At 48.5% G+C, this 17,641-nt stretch overlaps 8 protein-coding genes across 8 annotated transcripts; 6 read left to right on the top strand and 2 right to left on the bottom strand.

The window, feature by feature from the left end:
- The first annotated feature begins 5,452 nt into the window (after positions 1-5,452).
- BT62DRAFT_188607 (uncharacterized protein) lies at positions 5,453-6,232 on the top strand. The gene has a single exon (XM_043179981.1). It carries the CDS (start codon positions 5,634-5,636, stop codon positions 6,123-6,125), a length of 492 nt encoding a protein of 163 aa, XP_043038796.1. The 5' UTR covers positions 5,453-5,633; the 3' UTR covers positions 6,126-6,232.
- A 1,202-nt stretch (positions 6,233-7,434) lies between these two features.
- Positions 7,435-8,087, bottom strand: BT62DRAFT_933136 (uncharacterized protein). Its single transcript, XM_043186494.1, has 2 exons — positions 7,521-8,087; positions 7,435-7,471 (listed from the first exon to the last, which is right to left on the bottom strand). The coding sequence occupies exon 1, from the start codon at positions 8,076-8,078 to the stop codon at positions 7,761-7,763; it is 318 nt and encodes a 105-aa protein (XP_043038795.1). The 5' UTR covers positions 8,079-8,087; the 3' UTR covers positions 7,435-7,471; positions 7,521-7,760.
- A 101-nt stretch (positions 8,088-8,188) lies between these two features.
- On the top strand, positions 8,189-8,802 carry BT62DRAFT_898076 (uncharacterized protein; the record flags this gene model as incomplete). The annotated part of the gene is made up of 2 exons (XM_043183320.1): positions 8,189-8,425; positions 8,479-8,802. The coding sequence occupies 2 exons, from the start codon at positions 8,189-8,191 to the stop codon at positions 8,800-8,802; spliced, it is 561 nt and encodes a 186-aa protein (XP_043038794.1).
- Positions 8,803-8,871: 69 nt separating this feature from the next.
- BT62DRAFT_933134 (uncharacterized protein) lies at positions 8,872-9,300 on the top strand. The gene has a single exon (XM_043186493.1). The coding sequence runs from the start codon at positions 9,000-9,002 to the stop codon at positions 9,246-9,248; it is 249 nt and encodes an 82-aa protein (XP_043038793.1). The 5' UTR covers positions 8,872-8,999; the 3' UTR covers positions 9,249-9,300.
- Positions 9,301-9,431: 131 nt separating this feature from the next.
- On the top strand, positions 9,432-10,121 carry BT62DRAFT_920554 (uncharacterized protein; the record flags this gene model as incomplete). The annotated part of the gene is made up of 4 exons (XM_043184228.1): positions 9,432-9,516; positions 9,579-9,763; positions 9,841-9,968; positions 10,031-10,121. 4 exons carry the CDS (start codon positions 9,432-9,434, stop codon positions 10,119-10,121), a joined length of 489 nt encoding a protein of 162 aa, XP_043038792.1.
- A 1,892-nt stretch (positions 10,122-12,013) lies between these two features.
- On the bottom strand, positions 12,014-12,734 carry BT62DRAFT_897423 (alpha/beta-hydrolase; the record flags this gene model as incomplete). The annotated part of the gene is made up of 4 exons (XM_043183301.1): positions 12,014-12,295; positions 12,343-12,421; positions 12,472-12,569; positions 12,630-12,734. Coding segments are annotated over 4 exons (564 nt in total), but the record flags the coding sequence as incomplete, so codon positions are not given.
- Positions 12,735-14,689: 1,955 nt separating this feature from the next.
- BT62DRAFT_188573 (uncharacterized protein) lies at positions 14,690-15,944 on the top strand. Its single transcript, XM_043179980.1, has 5 exons — positions 14,690-14,816; positions 14,863-14,948; positions 15,004-15,469; positions 15,543-15,812; positions 15,863-15,944. Exons 2-4 carry the CDS (start codon positions 14,889-14,891, stop codon positions 15,566-15,568), a joined length of 552 nt encoding a protein of 183 aa, XP_043038790.1. The 5' UTR covers positions 14,690-14,816; positions 14,863-14,888; the 3' UTR covers positions 15,569-15,812; positions 15,863-15,944.
- On the top strand, positions 15,865-17,234 carry BT62DRAFT_188570 (uncharacterized protein). The gene is made up of 7 exons (XM_043179979.1): positions 15,865-15,939; positions 15,993-16,202; positions 16,253-16,384; positions 16,437-16,514; positions 16,770-16,856; positions 16,912-16,995; positions 17,048-17,234. The coding sequence occupies exons 2-7, from the start codon at positions 16,164-16,166 to the stop codon at positions 17,141-17,143; spliced, it is 516 nt and encodes a 171-aa protein (XP_043038789.1). The 5' UTR covers positions 15,865-15,939; positions 15,993-16,163; the 3' UTR covers positions 17,144-17,234.
- The last annotated feature ends 407 nt before the right edge of the window (positions 17,235-17,641 follow it).

The raw sequence follows: 17,641 nt of genomic DNA, 5'->3' as shown, positions 1-17,641 counted from the left end.
ATTAGAAGGTTGCAGGGGAGTTGGTAAGACCGAAGAACATGATGGTCGGTTCAAATAACCCATAGTTGGTTCTGAAGGTGGCCTTCCATTCATCTCCCTCCTTTATTCGGACATTGTTGTATCTCCAGCAGATGTCTAGCTTCGTATAGTATTTTGCCTCTCATAACTTGTCCATCAGTTCCAAGATTAGGGGCAATGGGTACCGATTTTTGATAGTCATTTCATTCAGTTTTTGGTAGTCCTATACTGGTCGAAGTTTTCCATCTTTCTTTTTGATGAAGAAAAATGGTGACGCTATTGGGGATTTGGAGGGTCGAATGTGTCTATTGGCTAAGTTTTCATCTAGGAACTTATCCAGTTCTTGTTGCTCCTAATTGCTGAGAGGATAGGTTTTGCAGTCCAGATTGGTGTTTGTATTGGGGATCAGCTCAATGGCATGGTCCCAGGGCTTCAGAATGGGGAGCTCATCGAAGCTCTCCTTTTCAAAGAGATCACGGTAATCCCACATCCATTCTGGCACCATCTCTTCGAATGTTTTTTCTTCTCTTGCTTCGTTCACTTTGGCTGCTAAGTTATTGGCATGGTGGATCACACGAATGTGGATTTCTTTTTGTAGGTCCACCACCAATATGGTTTCTCCATCTTCCATCTCCTCATCCCATCTATCTTCGGGATCTTCATCAGGTAGTTCAAACGGGGTCTTCCGACACTAGCACCTGGCAAAGGTAATTTGCTCACTTTTCCAATTGATAAGCAGGTTGTGTCGTATCAGCCAATCATGGCCGAGGAACAACTCTTTTGTCCTGAGGTCAGTCACTGCCAGGTCTATTCACTCAGAATGATCGCCGATAGTTAATTGGAGTTCAACGAACTCAGTGATTGATCCGGTCTGGTTCTTGGTTCTGTCGGCGTTATAGACTGAGATGGGAGCAGCCATTGATCAGGTCGGGAGATGATGTTCTCTGATGAAGGCTCAGTTTATCGAGCTTCTAGTACATCCACTATCGATCAGGGCTGTTACTGAATATTTGATTCAGGAAGTGAGGGTTTCAATTTGTGCCTTGGTCATCAGGTCCCTCTCTGGGTTTTTGATATGGCAGATGAATCTTTAGGGCCCATGTAACTCATCTAGTCATTCGAGGGCTTTACTCCTATTGGCATTTCGGAGCCCCTCTATAGTTTCTTTGGTCACTTCTTCTCCTCTTGACTGATGTATCTATGCCTTTAGGGCAGCCCTGGCAGCGTGGTCATCGCCAGCTTCCCTGATGGCTCTCCATGTCCATTCTGTGTCGAATGGTTTAAGCCAATTGGAAGGGCTCTCTACCCTTGTTTGGCCTATGGGCACTTGAGTTTTTTCTTTCTGCGATTCATTGGTGTAGTGCTGGATTCGGAGTATATTCAAATGCGTAGGTACAGGTGATATAAGAGTAGCTACAGAAATATCATAAGTCCACTCAGCGGGAGGGGCAGGCACACCATAAGTTCTTTTGGCCAGCTCAGTGGAATCGCTCACTGGCCAGCCTCATCTTTTACTTCCTCTACTTTTGTTTCTTTTCTGAGTGCTTCATCTTCTTTCTGCAATTCCACAATTTGTGCTCAGATGTCTTCACAGGTGCATCTCTTTTTTGGGCAGTCCTTGGCCATATGCCCTTTCTGGCCGTAATTGAAACACTTCCCTTCCTTTTTCATGCAGTTTATATCCATGGGTTTATCTGCACTGGTGTATGTTGTTCTGGTCTCTATCCTTTGGCTCTCATAGGTTGTCATTGTTGGAGTTTCTGATGGTTTTCCGGCAGTTTGCCCAGACTTGCCCTGAGTTGGCAGGGTTGGCTTCCTATAATCTTGCAAAGTCGACGATTCCGCTTTCTGTCTTTGCTGCTCCTTGTACATCTCAATGATCCATTCCTTCCATTGGTCATAGCTAACGGGTATTAATAGTTTGACATCCATGATGGCGATCATCATGAGATACAAAGGGGGAACTCCTTGTTTGAGTGCCTCTACCATTCACCTGTCATTTGTGACATCTTTCCTAATTCTTGCTAGTTTGGTGAGCCTTTCCAGCTTGTCAAAGTAGTCAGTGGCGGCCTTGTCTCTCATCTAGTATTCTTTGATCTTCTGCTTGTATACCTCTTAGACAGCAGGATCAATAAACTTATTGTTTAGCATTTGTTTAAACACCGGCCAGGAGGGATATCGGTAGTGTCCTCTCGTGGTCAATCAGAAGTTCGGGGAGATGAGGATCCACTATGTTTTTGCCTTCTCTTCTAAGTAGGAAGTAGCGAAGGTGACCCGGTTCATGTCAGTTCCTAAGAATCTGATGTATACTTCGAAATATTATTCGCAATCGACCAGGAAGCAATCGATGTCGTCTGATACCCCTTTGAAGAGATGGGGTTTCTGAAGAAGGTCCAGTCGACATTGGAGAACATTGACGTTCTCTGGCAGGGCACCCATCAGGTTTGGCCATTCATTGAAAGACGGTTATCGCCATTCAGTGGGTGGCCCAGAGAATGAATGAAGGGACTGGTCATCAGCAACAGGACTCCCCTTGAGCTCCTCGATGCAGACGATTACCTCATCTCGGATCGTAAATCCTAGGTGGATGGCTTCGGGGTCATCCTGCGTGGGCTTTTTCCTGCTGGGTCCTGCCTCATTGGGCAGTGGCTGTGCTCCTAGTAGTCAGCTACTCTTGCTCGTCCAAGGGTTTTCGAATCCCTGTGGTGTCGTTTGACATAGTCATGCTCAGGTTAGATTAAGCCGAGAAGCCATGCTTCGGATGGAGGGGCTTCCAGTTTTGGCGATACTCAATGCCGGCAGTGCCATGTAGATGGCTCTCCTCGGCATGACAGGTGGGGTCTGGGGCATTGGCCAGACGATGGTTTTCGGTTGGAATGAGGGCATCAGCCCAAGAGGATCCTCAGGATGCTGGTTCCTGTATTCCCTCCAGGCATGTTCTGTCGCAGCATACTGTAAAATTCGTTTCTTTTCTGTTAGATCTGCATACTGGTACTCAAGTCTGAGGACAGTCGCTAGCCAGCATGTGTCCCTCCATAAAAACATCATTCCTTGCTCGTATAAGTCCATGTACTCCTTCTGCCTGCTTCTTTTGATCTCTTCTCTCAATGCTTCTTCATCGATTTCCTGCATGACATAGTCCATAAATTGCAGAGAGTTAAAGGGGCCCTCCTTGTCGCCCTCGCTGTCCTCATTGTCCTCCTCGCTGTCCTTGTTGTCCTCACTGTCCTCACTGTCCCCCTCGAGGAGGGAGGTGGTGAGCAGGTCGGAGATGGGTGGCTCAGGCCTCCATATTGTTGACAGAGAGCTCATTGACATTGCTGGGCCCGGCGATGCTCTCCGAGGGGGTGTGATGTATGGAGACTGCTGAGACTCCATAGTACCGGTTGCTGCCCACTGCTCTTGCTCTCTCCAGTTCCTCACTATAGAGGCCGAAGTTTCGGTAGAACTCAGAAAGAAGGAACTGGTGGGCGATCCACCCTCCCAGGAATCGTCGGAGGGCGAAGTCGGAGACATGGGCATTGTCTGGTATGCAGAGCCTGTAGGCATCAAGGATGGAGTCTGCATCTGTGGCAATTGTATCAGTATGGCTGGGGTACCATAGAGAGTTGTTGGGAGAGTCTGGTCGTTCTTGATGACTGGCTCTTCCTCTGGGAGCAGGACTTTCTGGTCCTGTCCAGTTGTCATTGTCAGAGGGGGGTTCCTGGAATGGAGACTTGGATCCCAAGGATCCGAGCCTGTACTATGCGAGGGACGTGGATCTGAGTTGCTCTGCATTCTCTCTCCTCCTTCGCTCATGCCTCTGGCGATCATACTCGTCTTCCTCGTACTGTTGCTGGGCTTCTTCCCATGTATATTCGGTGAGCTCTTCATGGGCTCGCTCTTCTTCTGCTCGGTGCCTTTGGGCCTGCTGCTGCTGCTGTACAGCATCATTATAATCGAATGGGACCGTGAGGTTCCAGTCTGAAAAAACCCTCTGGATGATTCTGTCTCTAGCAGCCCTCCCCCTGGCACTAGCGGTTCCTTCCTCTGGCTGGCTTTCAATGTGGAGATGCCAGTATGGGTCCTTGGCTGCCGAGATGGCAATTTCGACGTTGGCATAGTCAGGGTGGATAGTCCTTCCATGTGGATCTTCGAGCCCCAACCTGCTGATGGACTGGCTAGAGCCAGAGTTTGGCTCGGTGGGATTGTAGGGAGAGTCGTGGGGTGAGTTGGGGGCAGGCCTGGCTCTCGAAGCCATCCGAGAGGCATCATGGGAGTCTCTAGCATGGTCTCCAATCTCTGGAGTACGAGAGGCGGTGGTAGCATTACTGGGGTTTGCAGAGAAGTCATTGGTGACCTCCTGGGAGACCTGGGGGATTGTTGTGGTCCATGGGTTTCTGAAGCCTGCGAGATTAGAGTTCTGGTTTCTGCTGTTAGATCGTCGAGGAGGGTATCAGTATCTTTCTTCTTCTTGAAGGCTCTCTGGATCCAGGCTGCTATGCCTGGCTTCTGGTATGGGAAACTCCTGCGGCTGAAGGGTTGTTCTAGCAGAGAAGGGGATGTCATAAAAAGAGAGGTCCAGGGTTACGTTTCTGAGGATTTGTCAGATTTGTTAAAATGCTTGGTAGTGCCTGACAATCCAAGCAGTGATCGATTGTCGTCCTTGGCAACAAGTGATAATGACAAGAAGACTTAACAGCATTCCAATGATGGAAGCTATTAGTTCAAAAAAGTCATGGTTTAGTTCAGAGGTTGTAGCTGGGGACATTCGGTTTCTCAGCACAATTGGGCTTGAGAAAGGGAAGGGTAAGCTTCGAGCTAATTGTTATGCCCAAGTGTCATGTGAGCAGAACACGTGATAAATGTGTGTCTCTTCGCACTTCGAGAGATCACATGAGTTCACTGGCTGTGTCTAAGCTCATTGTGTCACAAGGTCAAGAGAATGACTTGAGGTAGAATGGTGAAGATAAACTTTAGCTCGAAGCTGGGGTTAGCCAGCGAGAGCTGTAGGTCTTAAATACTATACAAGTGATGCTAATAATATCTGTTACTCTTTTGTCCATCTGTGTCTATGGTGCTCATTGTTCTTGAGCATCGTTACCATATATAAAAGGATCCTTGTACTCATCGAGCATTGTTGTCTTGTTTATCATGACAGAGGAATTGGTCGTGCTTCCCACCATCCCATGCCCTCCTGATTAATCCAAAATAGGGGTAAAATGTAGAAAAGAGATGAAAGAAAGGAAAAATCGTAACAGCAGTGACTTTTACCACCCTTTTATATTTTTGACAGGTGTAAAGGCTGGTCAATTGTGAAAACCTGAGCTACACTATGTGTACTAGCTCTTTATATACTGTTGGAATGACAAGTATAGGCCAAACTGGGGAGACAAGGGAAAGGAGAAAAATGTCAGGTAAAAGTATCAGACTGTAGGCTGACTCATAACACTTTCCTTTCTGCATCCAGATGCAAAATGTTTGACTTCAACCAACTGTACCTTGTACTATCCAAGACAGTCATGTCATGGTCATCCCTTCAGAGGCTCATCCCATTTACTACTACCAACTGGACTGAGTGGCCAATGACCTCTGAGTCAGTGTAGGTGACATGGCATGGTGTGTCTTGTCAGTCAATGCAGTGGGCCTTGCAGCATATGCACACTTTCATCTTTCCAGAGCAGAGGCCAACTGACAGTGATTTTCTGAGGCCATTGCTGGTGTTGTGCCAGATCCTATTGAGGCTATTCCTCAGGGGACCCCAGAAATGTGCTCTCAGCCTTATTGTTTGTGCTAACTCAGTGCCTGTTGCCATCTTTCCCAACAAGGACAAAGCATGTTCTGTATTGCTTTCAAAGGCAGAGGTGTTGCATCAGTCTCTCAGTGTGGATAGAGGCACAGAGTTTTTTTCATCACAATTGATGCACAGCTGGGTGAGCTCTTCATTCTCCGGTCTTTTAGTCATCTTACCAGCTGTCTCTCTAAAGTATGCTCTACTGATCCGTCTCATCCAGTACTCTTTTTACTTCTTCCACCAGTCTCCAAAGTCCAAAAAGAGTTCTTCTGAGCCGTTTCTTGCAATAAATCGTTGTCATACTACACCCAATCGACTTCCCCACCTGTATTGAACCCAGGCAGGCAGTTCTATACCGCGGACGGCTGTATTTATCATGAATGTGACTTGGAATTCATGGATTCATTCCACATCTTCGAAGAGTCAGTCCTACAGGCAATTCTCCCGTTCGAGGACCGAAGACCACGGACACGGAAACGAACCGGGTATCGAAAAAAGAGGTGAATTTGCAAACCGGAAGAAGAAGTCCTTCATCCAATCGACCGGATATGAAGCCCGTAAAGCCCGTGTGCGGTATTCTCTCAAGAATGAGAAGATCTTGGATTCCAGCACGGTCAGCGGTCTGCGCCACGTTCCGTGGTTCAAAGTCACCATGCAATAATACACCCAAAGAATGTAGCTCGATCGCCGAATCAATGAGCTTTTGCCTGAAAGGTCCTCAAGAGACAGGGCGCGCCTCGCGGATGAAGCGCTGTGCTCCCGGACCCTTGCGTTCAGGCCAGACCATTCCGTCGCGCTCACACCCCCTCTTTACATCGCTCCAATCTATGCCATAGACTTCCTCTAGGCTGTCCCCGACATTCTCCAAGCAAGAAACCAAACCAGCCAGCAACAGGCCTTTGGAACAGCTCTCAAGTGCCACCTCACACATATACGGCTCCCGCAAAACCATGACCGAGTGGAAGTTCCGACACAAGCTTCATGACGCGCAACTTTTCGTCACCTTCGGCATGGCAGGTTCATCGACTGGACCGAATCTGTTCTACGAGAGTCACCGTGTCAACATTCGTGGACGGGATACGAGCAGCACGAAGCAAGTAGCATGGGTGCATTGGGGACGATGAAACGGAGTCGGAATCTCCGCTGCTTGGATATTTTTCGCTTGAAGGGGGGGGGTGATCAATGACAGACAGAAATACGGTGTACATCATGACAACAATTCAACCACAGATGCCGCAATATCATCTAGCAAGATGTATTAGTTAGTAACCTTCCGCCATATGAATAAAGGAAGACATGTACAGCATTGGTTGAGACTTGAAGAGTACAGAAAGGGTAACGACCTTGCTCAGCTGGGTCCCCGCCGGTATTTTTCCTCATTGTCACTGACACCGCTGTCATCTTTCTCAGTCTCGTCTACGTCTGGTATTTTCTTCTAACGTCAGCGGCTAGGAGGACCCTCAATGCTGTAACCAGGAAGTAGGTTGGCACACAGCATTGCAGCACGTATAGCTAGGAATGGCGGGTTATATGTTAGCCTGAAATGGCATGAGCGGTTTGCCGGGATAAACAGAGGGAGTAGGCTCGTCTTGAAAGTTTGAAAATGGGGGGGGGGGGGGGGGGGGGGGGGGGGGGGAAAGATGGAGAATTTTCCCGGACGAGAAGGATCTGCAGCGCAAGCTGCATTGGGTGAGACAGCGACATGATATGATACTCAATGAACACTAACTTTCACGACCATGACCTTGGCACCGTTGGTTTTTTTTAGCAGTATCAACACTGAAAGGCCTACTCAATGCCTCCGCCTTTGAAAGCAACACAGATTCATAGAGGTTATAATCGTCAGAACAAGCTAGGACGGGTACCGAGCCGACGCCTTCGGTGTAGCGTACAACGGTGAGGCTGCTCAGCGATGGCCTTGAAGACATGGCTTATCGCAGAAGTGGCGTAGACACCGGACTGGCTCACGTCAGTCGGCTTCGGTCCACATTGCCTGCGTTACCATATTTTGCACGTCCCGTTGCATCGATTGACAAGACACGGCGCCTACGCCGAGGTCAGTTACCACTCTACCGATGATTTTTTTTTCAGTCTTGGGATGAGGGCAGGGTCTGGGTTGGCAGGAGATGGAACGATCCGCTGGAGGGGCGGTGATTTGGGCGGTGTATATCTCAGTTGAACTTGAATATCGTGCCCGCGGATGGAGCGGAGGTCGGTCGGGAAGGAAAGTTAAAAATTCTTTGATAGTGGCGGGATAGTTGGCAACGGCAATGGCAACAGCAGTCATGGTATTAGTGTTGGTAATGAATGGTATAAGACTGTAAGACTGTATAAGGGTGACATAAGTGACGGGCCGGGACCCTAACCCCAGCTCTTCCTTCTGCACCCCGACCGTCAATGCGTCCCACTCTTTCTGTACTGAAAGTCGCGGTGCTATCGCAACCTTTTAAGCGGTCACAGCTTGGTATCTTCCAGGGAAAGTCCAAGCAATACGGCAACAACGTCCCGTTTTCCAAGCACAAGACACGCAGGACATGGCTTCCCAACGTCCAGACGAAACGTATCTTTTCCGAGGCCCTCAACCAGTCCGTAAAGTTGAAGGTCACTACGAGGGCCTTGAAGACCATAAAGAAGGTGCGTTACACTACCAGGTGCTGCTTGCTTGCTGGTGACTGAAGGGAGCGTAGCACGGCGGACTTGACAAGTACCTCACAAGGGGCATGAAACCTTCGGAACTCAGTCACGAAGGGATGCGGCTACGCGTCCGCATACTAGACGAGATACGGCCACCGCTACCCGCCAATGCTCAGCTACGAAAATCGCCCGCGTTCCTCAAGGAGCAGAAGAAGACGGCGGGGAAGGCGAGAGCTGCAGAGATCATCGAGGCGCAGAGGGCTGCCCTCAAGCGGGTCAAGCTCAATCAGAGGCCAACGCTAGAGGATGCGAGGAGGGTCAGGATGGAGGTGATGGAGATTCTGGGACGCAAGGTGACGCCGGACCGTAATAGGTGAGTTGTTCTGTCTTTTTTGCTGGCACTTGCTTTGCGCTAATTCTGTGCAGGGATAACAGGAGGGCTATCCTCGGTTTCTTGCATCAGAGAGCAAACTCGCGACAGAAAGTGTTACAAGGAGCATCATAATCCATGACCATTTGTTTTTTTTTTTTTTTCCTATCCCCTTGGAAGAGCCAAGCTGTTACATGTTACAGTATGCTTCAAAAAGGATGTTCAGTGCTGACTCGGATGCTTTTCATTGGACAATCAGCGTTGCGAATCTCGTCCCACTTACACTTAGTGGCTGCTCTGAACGCTGAGCGTTATGTAATTATTTTCATCTTAGAATTCCTCGCCAAGCCCAAGAACAGTTGCACTTTATTTGTTCAAGTGTTGGCTACAAACCACTGTCCATTTCTGGACAACCGCGAATCTTCATTCAAGACGCCCATTGTGCCTCCATAAAGATCGTCCATTATGTTACCCTTCCCACGTATTTCATTGTTCTCTATCTCCCCCTTGTCTCCGGTTGCCTTTCTGTATAAATACCCTTGTCACCCTTGATAGGCCCTAGCTCTCCCTGAGTTTCTTACACCTCGCGTCAGCTACTTTCTCATCCTTCTCATCCTTCCCCTCCATTCATCAGTCATGCGCTTCTCATTCGTAGCTCTCCCCCTCTCCATTCTCGTCGCTGGATCCTCAGCATCCACTATCCACGCCCGTCAGCTACCCAGTACGTTTACATAAATTTGCCTTCCAACGTTATCTCTGTCCTCACCTCAGTTTTTCTTTCAGGTTGCGCGGTGTCCTGCACCACCAGCTCCAACATCAACTACGGCAACTGTAGCACCACAGACGACGCCTGTCTCTGCCAGGACACCTCCTTCGTCACCAGCGTCGAGACTTGCATCAACTCGAATTGCTCCGGAAGCGACCTTCAAACCGCCCTCTCCGAAGCCCAGGCTCTGTGCGCTGCCGCCGTACGCCACCCCTTCCCATCATGCCATCTCTGTTTCATTGATGTTCATCTTTTTTTTTCTCTCTCTCTTTCATACAGGGCGTCACATTGACATCAGAAGCCGTTTCGGCCACGTCGACTTCCCCGGGTTCTTCGTCGTCTTCGGGCTCTGGCGCTGGCTCTTCACCCGCATCGACATCAGCATCAGCATCAGCATCAGCGACCTCGTACGTGGTCTTTTTTTTTTCCCAACATCAAAGTGATCTCGGCTTATCTCTTGCTATTATAGCACCACGTCCGCTAGCAATGGTGCCCTTACTGTCGGCGCCAATGCCTTTGCCGGTCTCACCGCCATTGGATTCGTCGCTCTCGCGTTGTAAAAAAAGAAAATTGCAACCGTGTACCCTACTTCGTCTTCTTTTGCCTTTCGTCGGCCCTTTTTTTTTTTCGTTTCGAGTTCTCTGCGTTGGGGAGTTACACCATTTTAATTGACGAAAAATTTTGTATCCAAGTCCTTGTTTGTGTGACATTTTGCGTTATTTCAGCCTTTATGGTATCTATCATTCTTCCCCTTCCTTCCTTTGGGTTGATCATCTTTTCGCTGCTCGAAACTTCGCGATGGGGACCAATCTCCCTTTCTTGGGATATAGAATCCAGCAACTTGTCACATGCACTTGTACGAGGCCTCTTGGCACACATCAATCCGGCACCGTCAATGAATACGAAACCTCCCATCCTCGTGCAAATATCTGTTAGCATCCGCGCGTACATTCTTACTCGCAAACCCGACACAGATGAACAATGTTATACTTAGGTCTTAGGCCCCAGGTCCCAACATCCGGAATATCTACGCAGGCAGGTGCACCGACAGATTGATGGTTCACACCGATGGGACCTAGGAGAACAGCGATGGCCTGGATGATGCACTCTATCGCAACAGCGGCGTACGCCCCATAACATGTTTATAATATCGACTTCGCTCCGGAAAGATGTCACTCACACTCATACATTGCAAGTCGTCCCACCACAATCAACTGACAAGCGTTGATCAATACAAGGAGAAATTCCATCAGTCTTAAGGCGGGAGTAGGATCTGTTGTTCGGCAGTAGATGGGACGAACAAGCGATCCATATCAAAACTCGCCAAGCAAAAAAAGGACCAATAATAGACGTGCATGCTTTACCGGTGGAAGGGCATCAGCATCATCAGCATCATTCCCTCAGGAACTCGATCTGTTCCGCCCCGATAGTCATCCAGAATGACAGTTCAGTCAGGTTCTTCCCCATTCAATTGTGTAAGCGCACCGGGGGGTTCATCACGATCAATGAGAAGAAAAATCAGTTCAACGGGTAGTTTTCAATTATTATACCTCGTTTCTCCGGGACCTGTCAATTGCATTCGACCAACAGGACGACTTGGGGAAAATGACTCACGAGACGAGACGTCCCTTGACCATCGTTGGGATCCAGACTCATGGCGAACGTCGACCATCATCTCAGCCAACAACATCGACGAAGCAGGCTCGCTGGAGGCATTCAGTCGTGCGTAGATGAAGTTTATATGTCTGCTGTATGAGGAACTGGCAAAACATTTTTTTTTTAGTATGGCAAGACGGCGTGGGTGAAAGGGGCAAAAATCCACTTCCCATATAAGACATATTGGGAAAAAGAAATAAATGCTAACTTATGGATGCCAGTTTCTTAGAGCCAGCCAGGTTTCATTTCTTCCGGTACCGTACGGTGAGCCCAAGGATGGAGTCATCAGCGTACAGTTCCAAAAAGGCGGCGGTCCTTGATATCATCAGAGATGTAAGGAGGGAACGCCGAGTACGTGTGAGGTTGCTACTTATCTGCAAACCGGTCCCTAATGAGCACCAACGCTGAGTTCCAGTCCTCGTAGAGAGTTCATATCATACCTTCATCTAGGTTCGTGCCTGAAATGAAAGGGAATCGTGGCAAACTCGCCCTTTGCCCCCACGTGTGGGTAAATCGGGAAGAAGACCTGAAGGACTGTCCAGTACAGGATTAAAAGGTTTATCTTCAAGAGCCAACGCAAAAGTTGATATATAGCAGACGAATTCGTCGTCTGCAGGCAGTCAAAAGTATTCTGCGTACCAGTGACAGACCCGCAGCCTACGAAACCCTGCCCAGGTGGATTCTCGCGTAGATGCCATTATAAATGACGGTGGAGGATGCAGCACCAGGCTCAGAGATATAACCATGGATTCAGAATGAAGGCTTCTGTGAAATGACTACCGCAGCCCAGGCCAAGTTAGAGATCGACGAGTTTAGAAGCATCAGACCTGTCGACATAGCTCCAGCGCTTTCCCCACCTATTTGGACTTGTTATCCCAGACAATCGGCATATCATGCATTTATGCACCTTGGCTTTGTCGCCACCGAACAAGCCAATATTCTGTTGAACCCATTCCAGGGCAGTTAGCTGATCTCTAGTTCCGAGATTGATCACTCCTCTATCAGCAGCCTCCTGTCCTTGAGGGAAGCCCAATGGCCCTAGCCGATAATTGTGGTTCACATAGATGATGGGAGTTCCCTGGAGGCAGTTAGACATGAAGATGTAAATAGAACGCGAAAATTTACTCTGGTAACACTCTGAGCAATGATATTGCTTCCACTGTAGGATGAAGATGTGCCTCCGGAGAAGCCGCTACCATAGATCCTTCGGCCCCATTAGCGCAAGGACAACATGAATGAAAGATATAATTTTACCAGAACATCACGGGCAATGAGTCCTCAGAAGACAACCCCGTCGGCCGCAAAATGTTGACGGTCAAACAATCCTCCGACATCTCATCAGTAACAACGCCCTGTTTTTTTTTTTTTTCACTATTAAGATAGGATAGCAGATATCAAGTAGATGCGTCCACCTCCTGTAAACAGACTAGTCCAAAAGTCTGGGCGTCAATGTCCGTTTTCAATACAGGATGCTCCAAACGCAAGGATCCAACCGGAGGTTCGGCGTATGGAATACCTAGCCTTCATTTTAGCCTTGACTATCGCCGTGCAGCATGTTGGCTCACCTCCAAAGAATTTTGTCTTGCTGTAGCCCTGGAACATCTCTTCCAATGAGCTTGGTTGGTCCTCGGAGGGGCCGAAGCAGCCAGGAGAGCAGAGCACAGAACGGACGCCACGATGAGCATGGTTAATGCGACGAGCAAAGGGAGAGAATATGGCTTCATTGTGTAGCATTTGGGGTTCGGAGAAGGATGGCCGTTTGGACAGGCGGAGAACAGGTATTATCATGGTCAGAAGATGCAAAATATTGTGTTCGCGCGCACTGCGAGACAAATGGAAGAAGGATCATCGTCAACGTAGAAAATCCAACACGTCAGGAAGTGGTGATTGGCCTACCCAAGTATTGGCATCATTAACTGTACGTGTTTGTGGCGCATTGCTTACAAGGAGATGGCCTTAAGATCCATGCATACCACCTTTGGCGCCAGAGTAACACAAAAAATAAGTGTCAAGCATTGCCAGCATAAGTAAAGGAGGAACTAACTATTCTGGTTCTCGATGACATATCTTTACCGAAAACTCAACGGTATCACGACTACAGGCCCAGGACCTTCGGGGAGAATACAACCTGAATTTCGCCTGTTCATCCTTATTTTTGTTTTCATTTTTGTCCTTCAGAGACTTCTGCGTGTCTCTGTTCGAAACACACAATCAAAGCTGCGCAGTCACTGCAAGACGTTCGGCGACCCTACAAATTTGTCTCCACGGCCTCATCTAAGTAACCTAACTCGGAAACAGAAACAGAAGCGTCTGGATGGAAAGGAATGAAATCGCCTTCGTTGACTCACTTATCCGCTGTCTTACATTCTTCTCGATCCGTCGGAAGGAAGGTGCTTTTAAATCGACTGCTGCGCCCTTCAGTTGACAATCGGTGGAAATACAACGAAAATTCCGTGTTAAGATCTTTTCTTTTCGTGCGTCTCTTGGTGCATTTTTTTACGTCCTCAAGCAAGACAATAAACCAGCCGCGGTGCTTTTTTCATTGTCAGGAGGACTCCTGACGCTGCAATCTGGAAGTAGATTGGCAAAGCATGGCGACGATTATCAATGCAAGAAACGACTCGGCCGGTATGCTGGCCTGAAACTGATTGAACGGGCTTGGATACGGAAGATTCTCGTTTTGGAGTTTGAACCGGGTGAAAGAAGTAGAATTCTTCCCGGACGAGAGGGATCCGTAGAGCGGACTATAAAGGACTGGTAAGACAACTAAAAGACCGGGTAATAAGGAGATTACCCAGCTGTGCTACAATTGCAATGTATCCTGCCAATGTAAACCCATATTTTATCCCCCCAGTCTCTTTTTGCACTGGGCGAGACAGTAGCCTATTCGATGAACATTAATTTTGATGGCCATGGTTTTAGCGCCAGTTTGTTTCTTAGTTACAGAATGGCGGACTCAAATTATCCGTCCTTCAAAATAATACCGAATACGCCATATCCTCGTCAGGATGGGAACACATTCGGTACATCGGTCGTCGATCTGTTCTCATACAGTAAGGTTGAAGTCGCCTCGTACCTCACCGAGAGACTGATGGTTCACGCTGATGTGACCTGGTAGACAAGCAGCCTCAGTGTGATGCCGCATTGACTGACAAGACACGCCGCCGATGTCGAGGCTATTGACCAATCCAGGGGTGAATTCCGTGAATCTTGGGAGGAGAGTAGGATCTGGTTGGCAGTAAATAGGACAATCTTCTGGAGGAGCGACATCTTGGGCAGTATAAGGCTCAGTTGAAGTCGGATATTTTTCCTCTGTCCAGTCAAGGTCGGACTATCAAAAGCTCCTGGATACTGGCGGGATGGTCAAATATTTAAGCTTAGCAGGAACCAACTTGCCGTTATGCTGCCGTTCCGGCTTGAAAGCGGCGTGTATGGCATTACGGGCCAGTATGCAGCGGTCGTACATCGGCACCTCTGCTAACGTAACAGCCTACGAAAGCCCAGCTCGCATTTTCCTTTCACTCCCACTGAACGGCGGACTATACTGCATTCTCGAATGCCAGTGTACAGGAACCGAATTGATTTTATCCATAAATAAGGTGAATACCCATGATTGCACGCCACGACAGCACTAACTACGAATAGGCTCACTTTTACTTTATGCCATCTTTATGTTCAAATGTCGCCAGCTTAGCAAATTACCCAAACTCAATGGAAAACCGTCTGTCGTCGTAAGCAAAAGATATTGCTTTCAGTTTTTAGCTTGTCTGACTTCTGGACTTGCAGTTCCGCGGATGCAAGCCTGGCGCTCTGACGGGTGCATTCCCCATCTCAGACCGTTTCGCGGTGCGGCTGGACCCCAAACACCCCGCGCTCAAAGTCAATCCCAAGGTCCTCCCACTCGTATCGCAGCCTTTCTTGTCCATCAAAGCAATACCGTTTGGCTTCCTCACCAAGCCGGAAAATGTTGTGACGTTCGAGAGGCCGGTGGAGCTCTGGGAGAGTCGCGTCGCTAGGCTGAAGCGTTCTCCTTTGGAGCAGACGGATGCATCGAGTATATCGCTCCCCGTGCACTTGGTGATGCCGAAGAAAACTGTGCACAAGAAAAAATACCTCAGGGTGGCCGTCGCGCGCAAAGTCAAAACGGCCATTGCGCTCATCCTCTCGAGGGGTATGGACGTTGGGAGTGATGGTGAGCTGGTGCTGAATGATGAGCAGACGAGGGAAGATTGTAACAAGCTGGTCGTAGATGGTGAGCTGCCTTTCTGCATTCGATGGATTAATCACTCAAAAACTCAGGGTGGAGTTACGTCATTTCGCCGCAGCTCGAGATACATCGAATGCCGTTTGAAGATCTCGTCAAACGGTTACGCACAGCGCTGTTGCAGATCTCGACCGGCATCAAGCGGCTGGAACAGCAATGGGCAGCGAAGGATAGAAGCGTATATCGTGGACGAGACGGGGTGCGCTTTACTAGAGCTCGACCTCGGTACCCAACTCTAGCTGAGATGCGCGCCAAAATGCGAGAAAATGAACAGAGACGACGTAGAGACGCGACCGTTGAAAATGGGTTTCAACTCGATGATCTTTCGCCTGTGAGTATCCTTTCGCTTATATCCTTTGACTGGGTTTTATGATGTTCCAGGAAGAGAACACCGTTTTAGAACCAAGTCCAAATGGTGAAACCCTTGCTTCAAGTGAGCCTTTGTCAGACTATCCCATGCTTGTGAGCCCTTCGCCGCTGTCTTTCGACTCTCCTGCTTATGAGCTATTAGGGAGAGGATGTCCAGCATCGTTATCAGCCTCGACAACACGATTTATCAAGCAGCGTTGGGTCATCAACCATAAACGACTTTAACAGTGAAGAGGAGAACCTTCCAAGCGATATTACCATTCCGTCTAGGACTCTCGAACAGAGCGATTCTTCTTCGCTCTGGACAGGTCAAATGCCAGAAATTCCCCTAGAGGCTATTCGAGATGCCAAGGTTGGTATCTATTCCTCTATAAGTTAGACCTTATCGTCATGGACTTTTAGGTGCCAATAGCTTCTTCCCTAAAAAAGAGCGACAATTCCTCTTGGATATCATTCTTGGACGATGTGGTTGAGGATGCCGAGAAGGATATCTTATATGCGCCGATCGAAGAAGAAGAGCCAGATATTCGGGATGTGAGCGTCCCGATGCCGGCGTCTCTGACCCCACTCTAACCCCCAAGTGTAGGATCGTCCGCAGAAGAGTCATCGGTACGCCTCAAGATGGGATGGTTTCCATGCGAATCAAAGTGAGGATAATACTCCTGTGAGTGTCGCCTTGTTTTACTTCCTGCGTTATCACTAGCGAAAACTAAACTGGACATTTGAACAGCGGAATCCTGTGAGCCTACTTTTTCGATGTCCAAGTGTGTCACTGATGCAACGTGTTTGTCAAGTTTAAACGCTCGCAACTCTCAGGACGATCTCCACCTCTCAAGGCAAAAGAGTCTTCTCCCTTTGTCAGTCTCTTTCTATGAATGTACCTAAAGACAAAACAACTTGACGCTCATTTCTTTATCAGCGCCCGGTTCTCGACAAGGCCTGGCGTGGCCTTAATCGACCTGTTCCCCTCCCGAAGAAGGCGTGGTCCGCCGAAGAACAACGTTATGTGAGTGACTTCAGCTTAACCTCGATCCCTTCCATTCATAACCCCGCCTGTGAAGATTCGTCATCCGAAGCGACAAGGAGAGTTAGAAGAAAAGAAGCCTCAGCCACCACCACCACCACCACCAACACCAACACCCTCCGTAAGTAACACACCCTGTGTTCTCCGCCGTGATATTGATCTACTGGCGTTAGCAGGATGGGATGTCTGCGTTGGAACGTGCGAAGGCCATTGTAGATTCAAGGAAGCGGACTATGATTGTACCGCCTCCCCGACCTCGTAGGAAGTGAATAGTGTTTTTTTGTTTTGATGAGTACGGGTCCTCATTCCGAAAGTTATTTGTTGCGCAAAACTCTTTTACGAAATCCCTAATACGACAGCCGACGTTGCGTGTTCAGTCCGATCTTGCGACCTTTCGGGCCTGTTTTGAAATTATAACAATGACGCTTCAGCGCCTTGATTGCTACTTGGCATGCTTGCACCAACCTTTACGAATTTATGCTTATCCTACATGCATGCTAGCGATTTTCTTAGTCAGACACTCAGACACTTCCAATCAAGACCCTCCCATGCTTTGGCTGCAATCAAGAACTTTGCCTCGTCATGATTTACGTCAAGGACTATCCCCGTGCAAGACAGATCAACACGCGTACCAACCGCCGAAGTTCAATTTCGGTTGGACAACTGAGGAAGCGCGTTCTCACCAAGGTCCATAATCTAATCTTACGAGCCCTGTTCAAAGTTCAAAGTTCGCGCCCTCTGTTTCTCAGGTCTGAAAATCACCAGAT

The sequence above is a fragment of the Guyanagaster necrorhizus genome, assembly GCF_019112545.1.
Source record: "Guyanagaster necrorhizus MCA 3950 unplaced genomic scaffold BT62scaffold_15, whole genome shotgun sequence".
Taxonomy (NCBI): Eukaryota; Fungi; Basidiomycota; class Agaricomycetes; order Agaricales; family Physalacriaceae; genus Guyanagaster; species Guyanagaster necrorhizus.
The sequence above is the reverse complement of the archived record's forward strand: the minus strand, read 5'-3'. Positions and strand labels throughout refer to the sequence as shown.

Excerpts from the sequence above, each read along its gene's own strand:
- BT62DRAFT_188607 (XM_043179981.1), top strand. The coding sequence starts at position 5,634 with ATGCAGTGGGCCTTGCAGCATATGCACACTTTCATCTTTCCAGAGCAG.
- BT62DRAFT_188570 (XM_043179979.1), top strand. The coding sequence starts at position 16,164 with ATGCCAGAAATTCCCCTAGAGGCTATTCGAGATGCCAAG. Across the intron at positions 16,203-16,252 it reads AGGCTATTCGAGATGCCAAG|GTGCCAATAGCTTCTTCCCT; the intron begins GTTGGTATCTAT and ends ATGGACTTTTAG. Across the intron at positions 16,996-17,047 it reads CACCAACACCAACACCCTCC|CAGGATGGGATGTCTGCGTT; the intron begins GTAAGTAACACA and ends TACTGGCGTTAG.
- BT62DRAFT_933136 (XM_043186494.1), bottom strand. The coding sequence starts at position 8,078 with ATGACTGCTGTTGCCATTGCCGTTGCCAACTATCCCGCCACTATCAAA.
- BT62DRAFT_933134 (XM_043186493.1), top strand. The coding sequence starts at position 9,000 with ATGCTTCAAAAAGGATGTTCAGTGCTGACTCGGATGCTTTTCATTGGA.
- BT62DRAFT_188573 (XM_043179980.1), top strand. The coding sequence starts at position 14,889 with ATGTTCAAATGTCGCCAGCTTAGCAAATTACCCAAACTCAATGGAAAA. Across the intron at positions 14,949-15,003 it reads ATGGAAAACCGTCTGTCGTC|TTCCGCGGATGCAAGCCTGG; the intron begins GTAAGCAAAAGA and ends CTGGACTTGCAG. Across the intron at positions 15,470-15,542 it reads TAACAAGCTGGTCGTAGATG|CTCGAGATACATCGAATGCC; the intron begins GTGAGCTGCCTT and ends ATTTCGCCGCAG.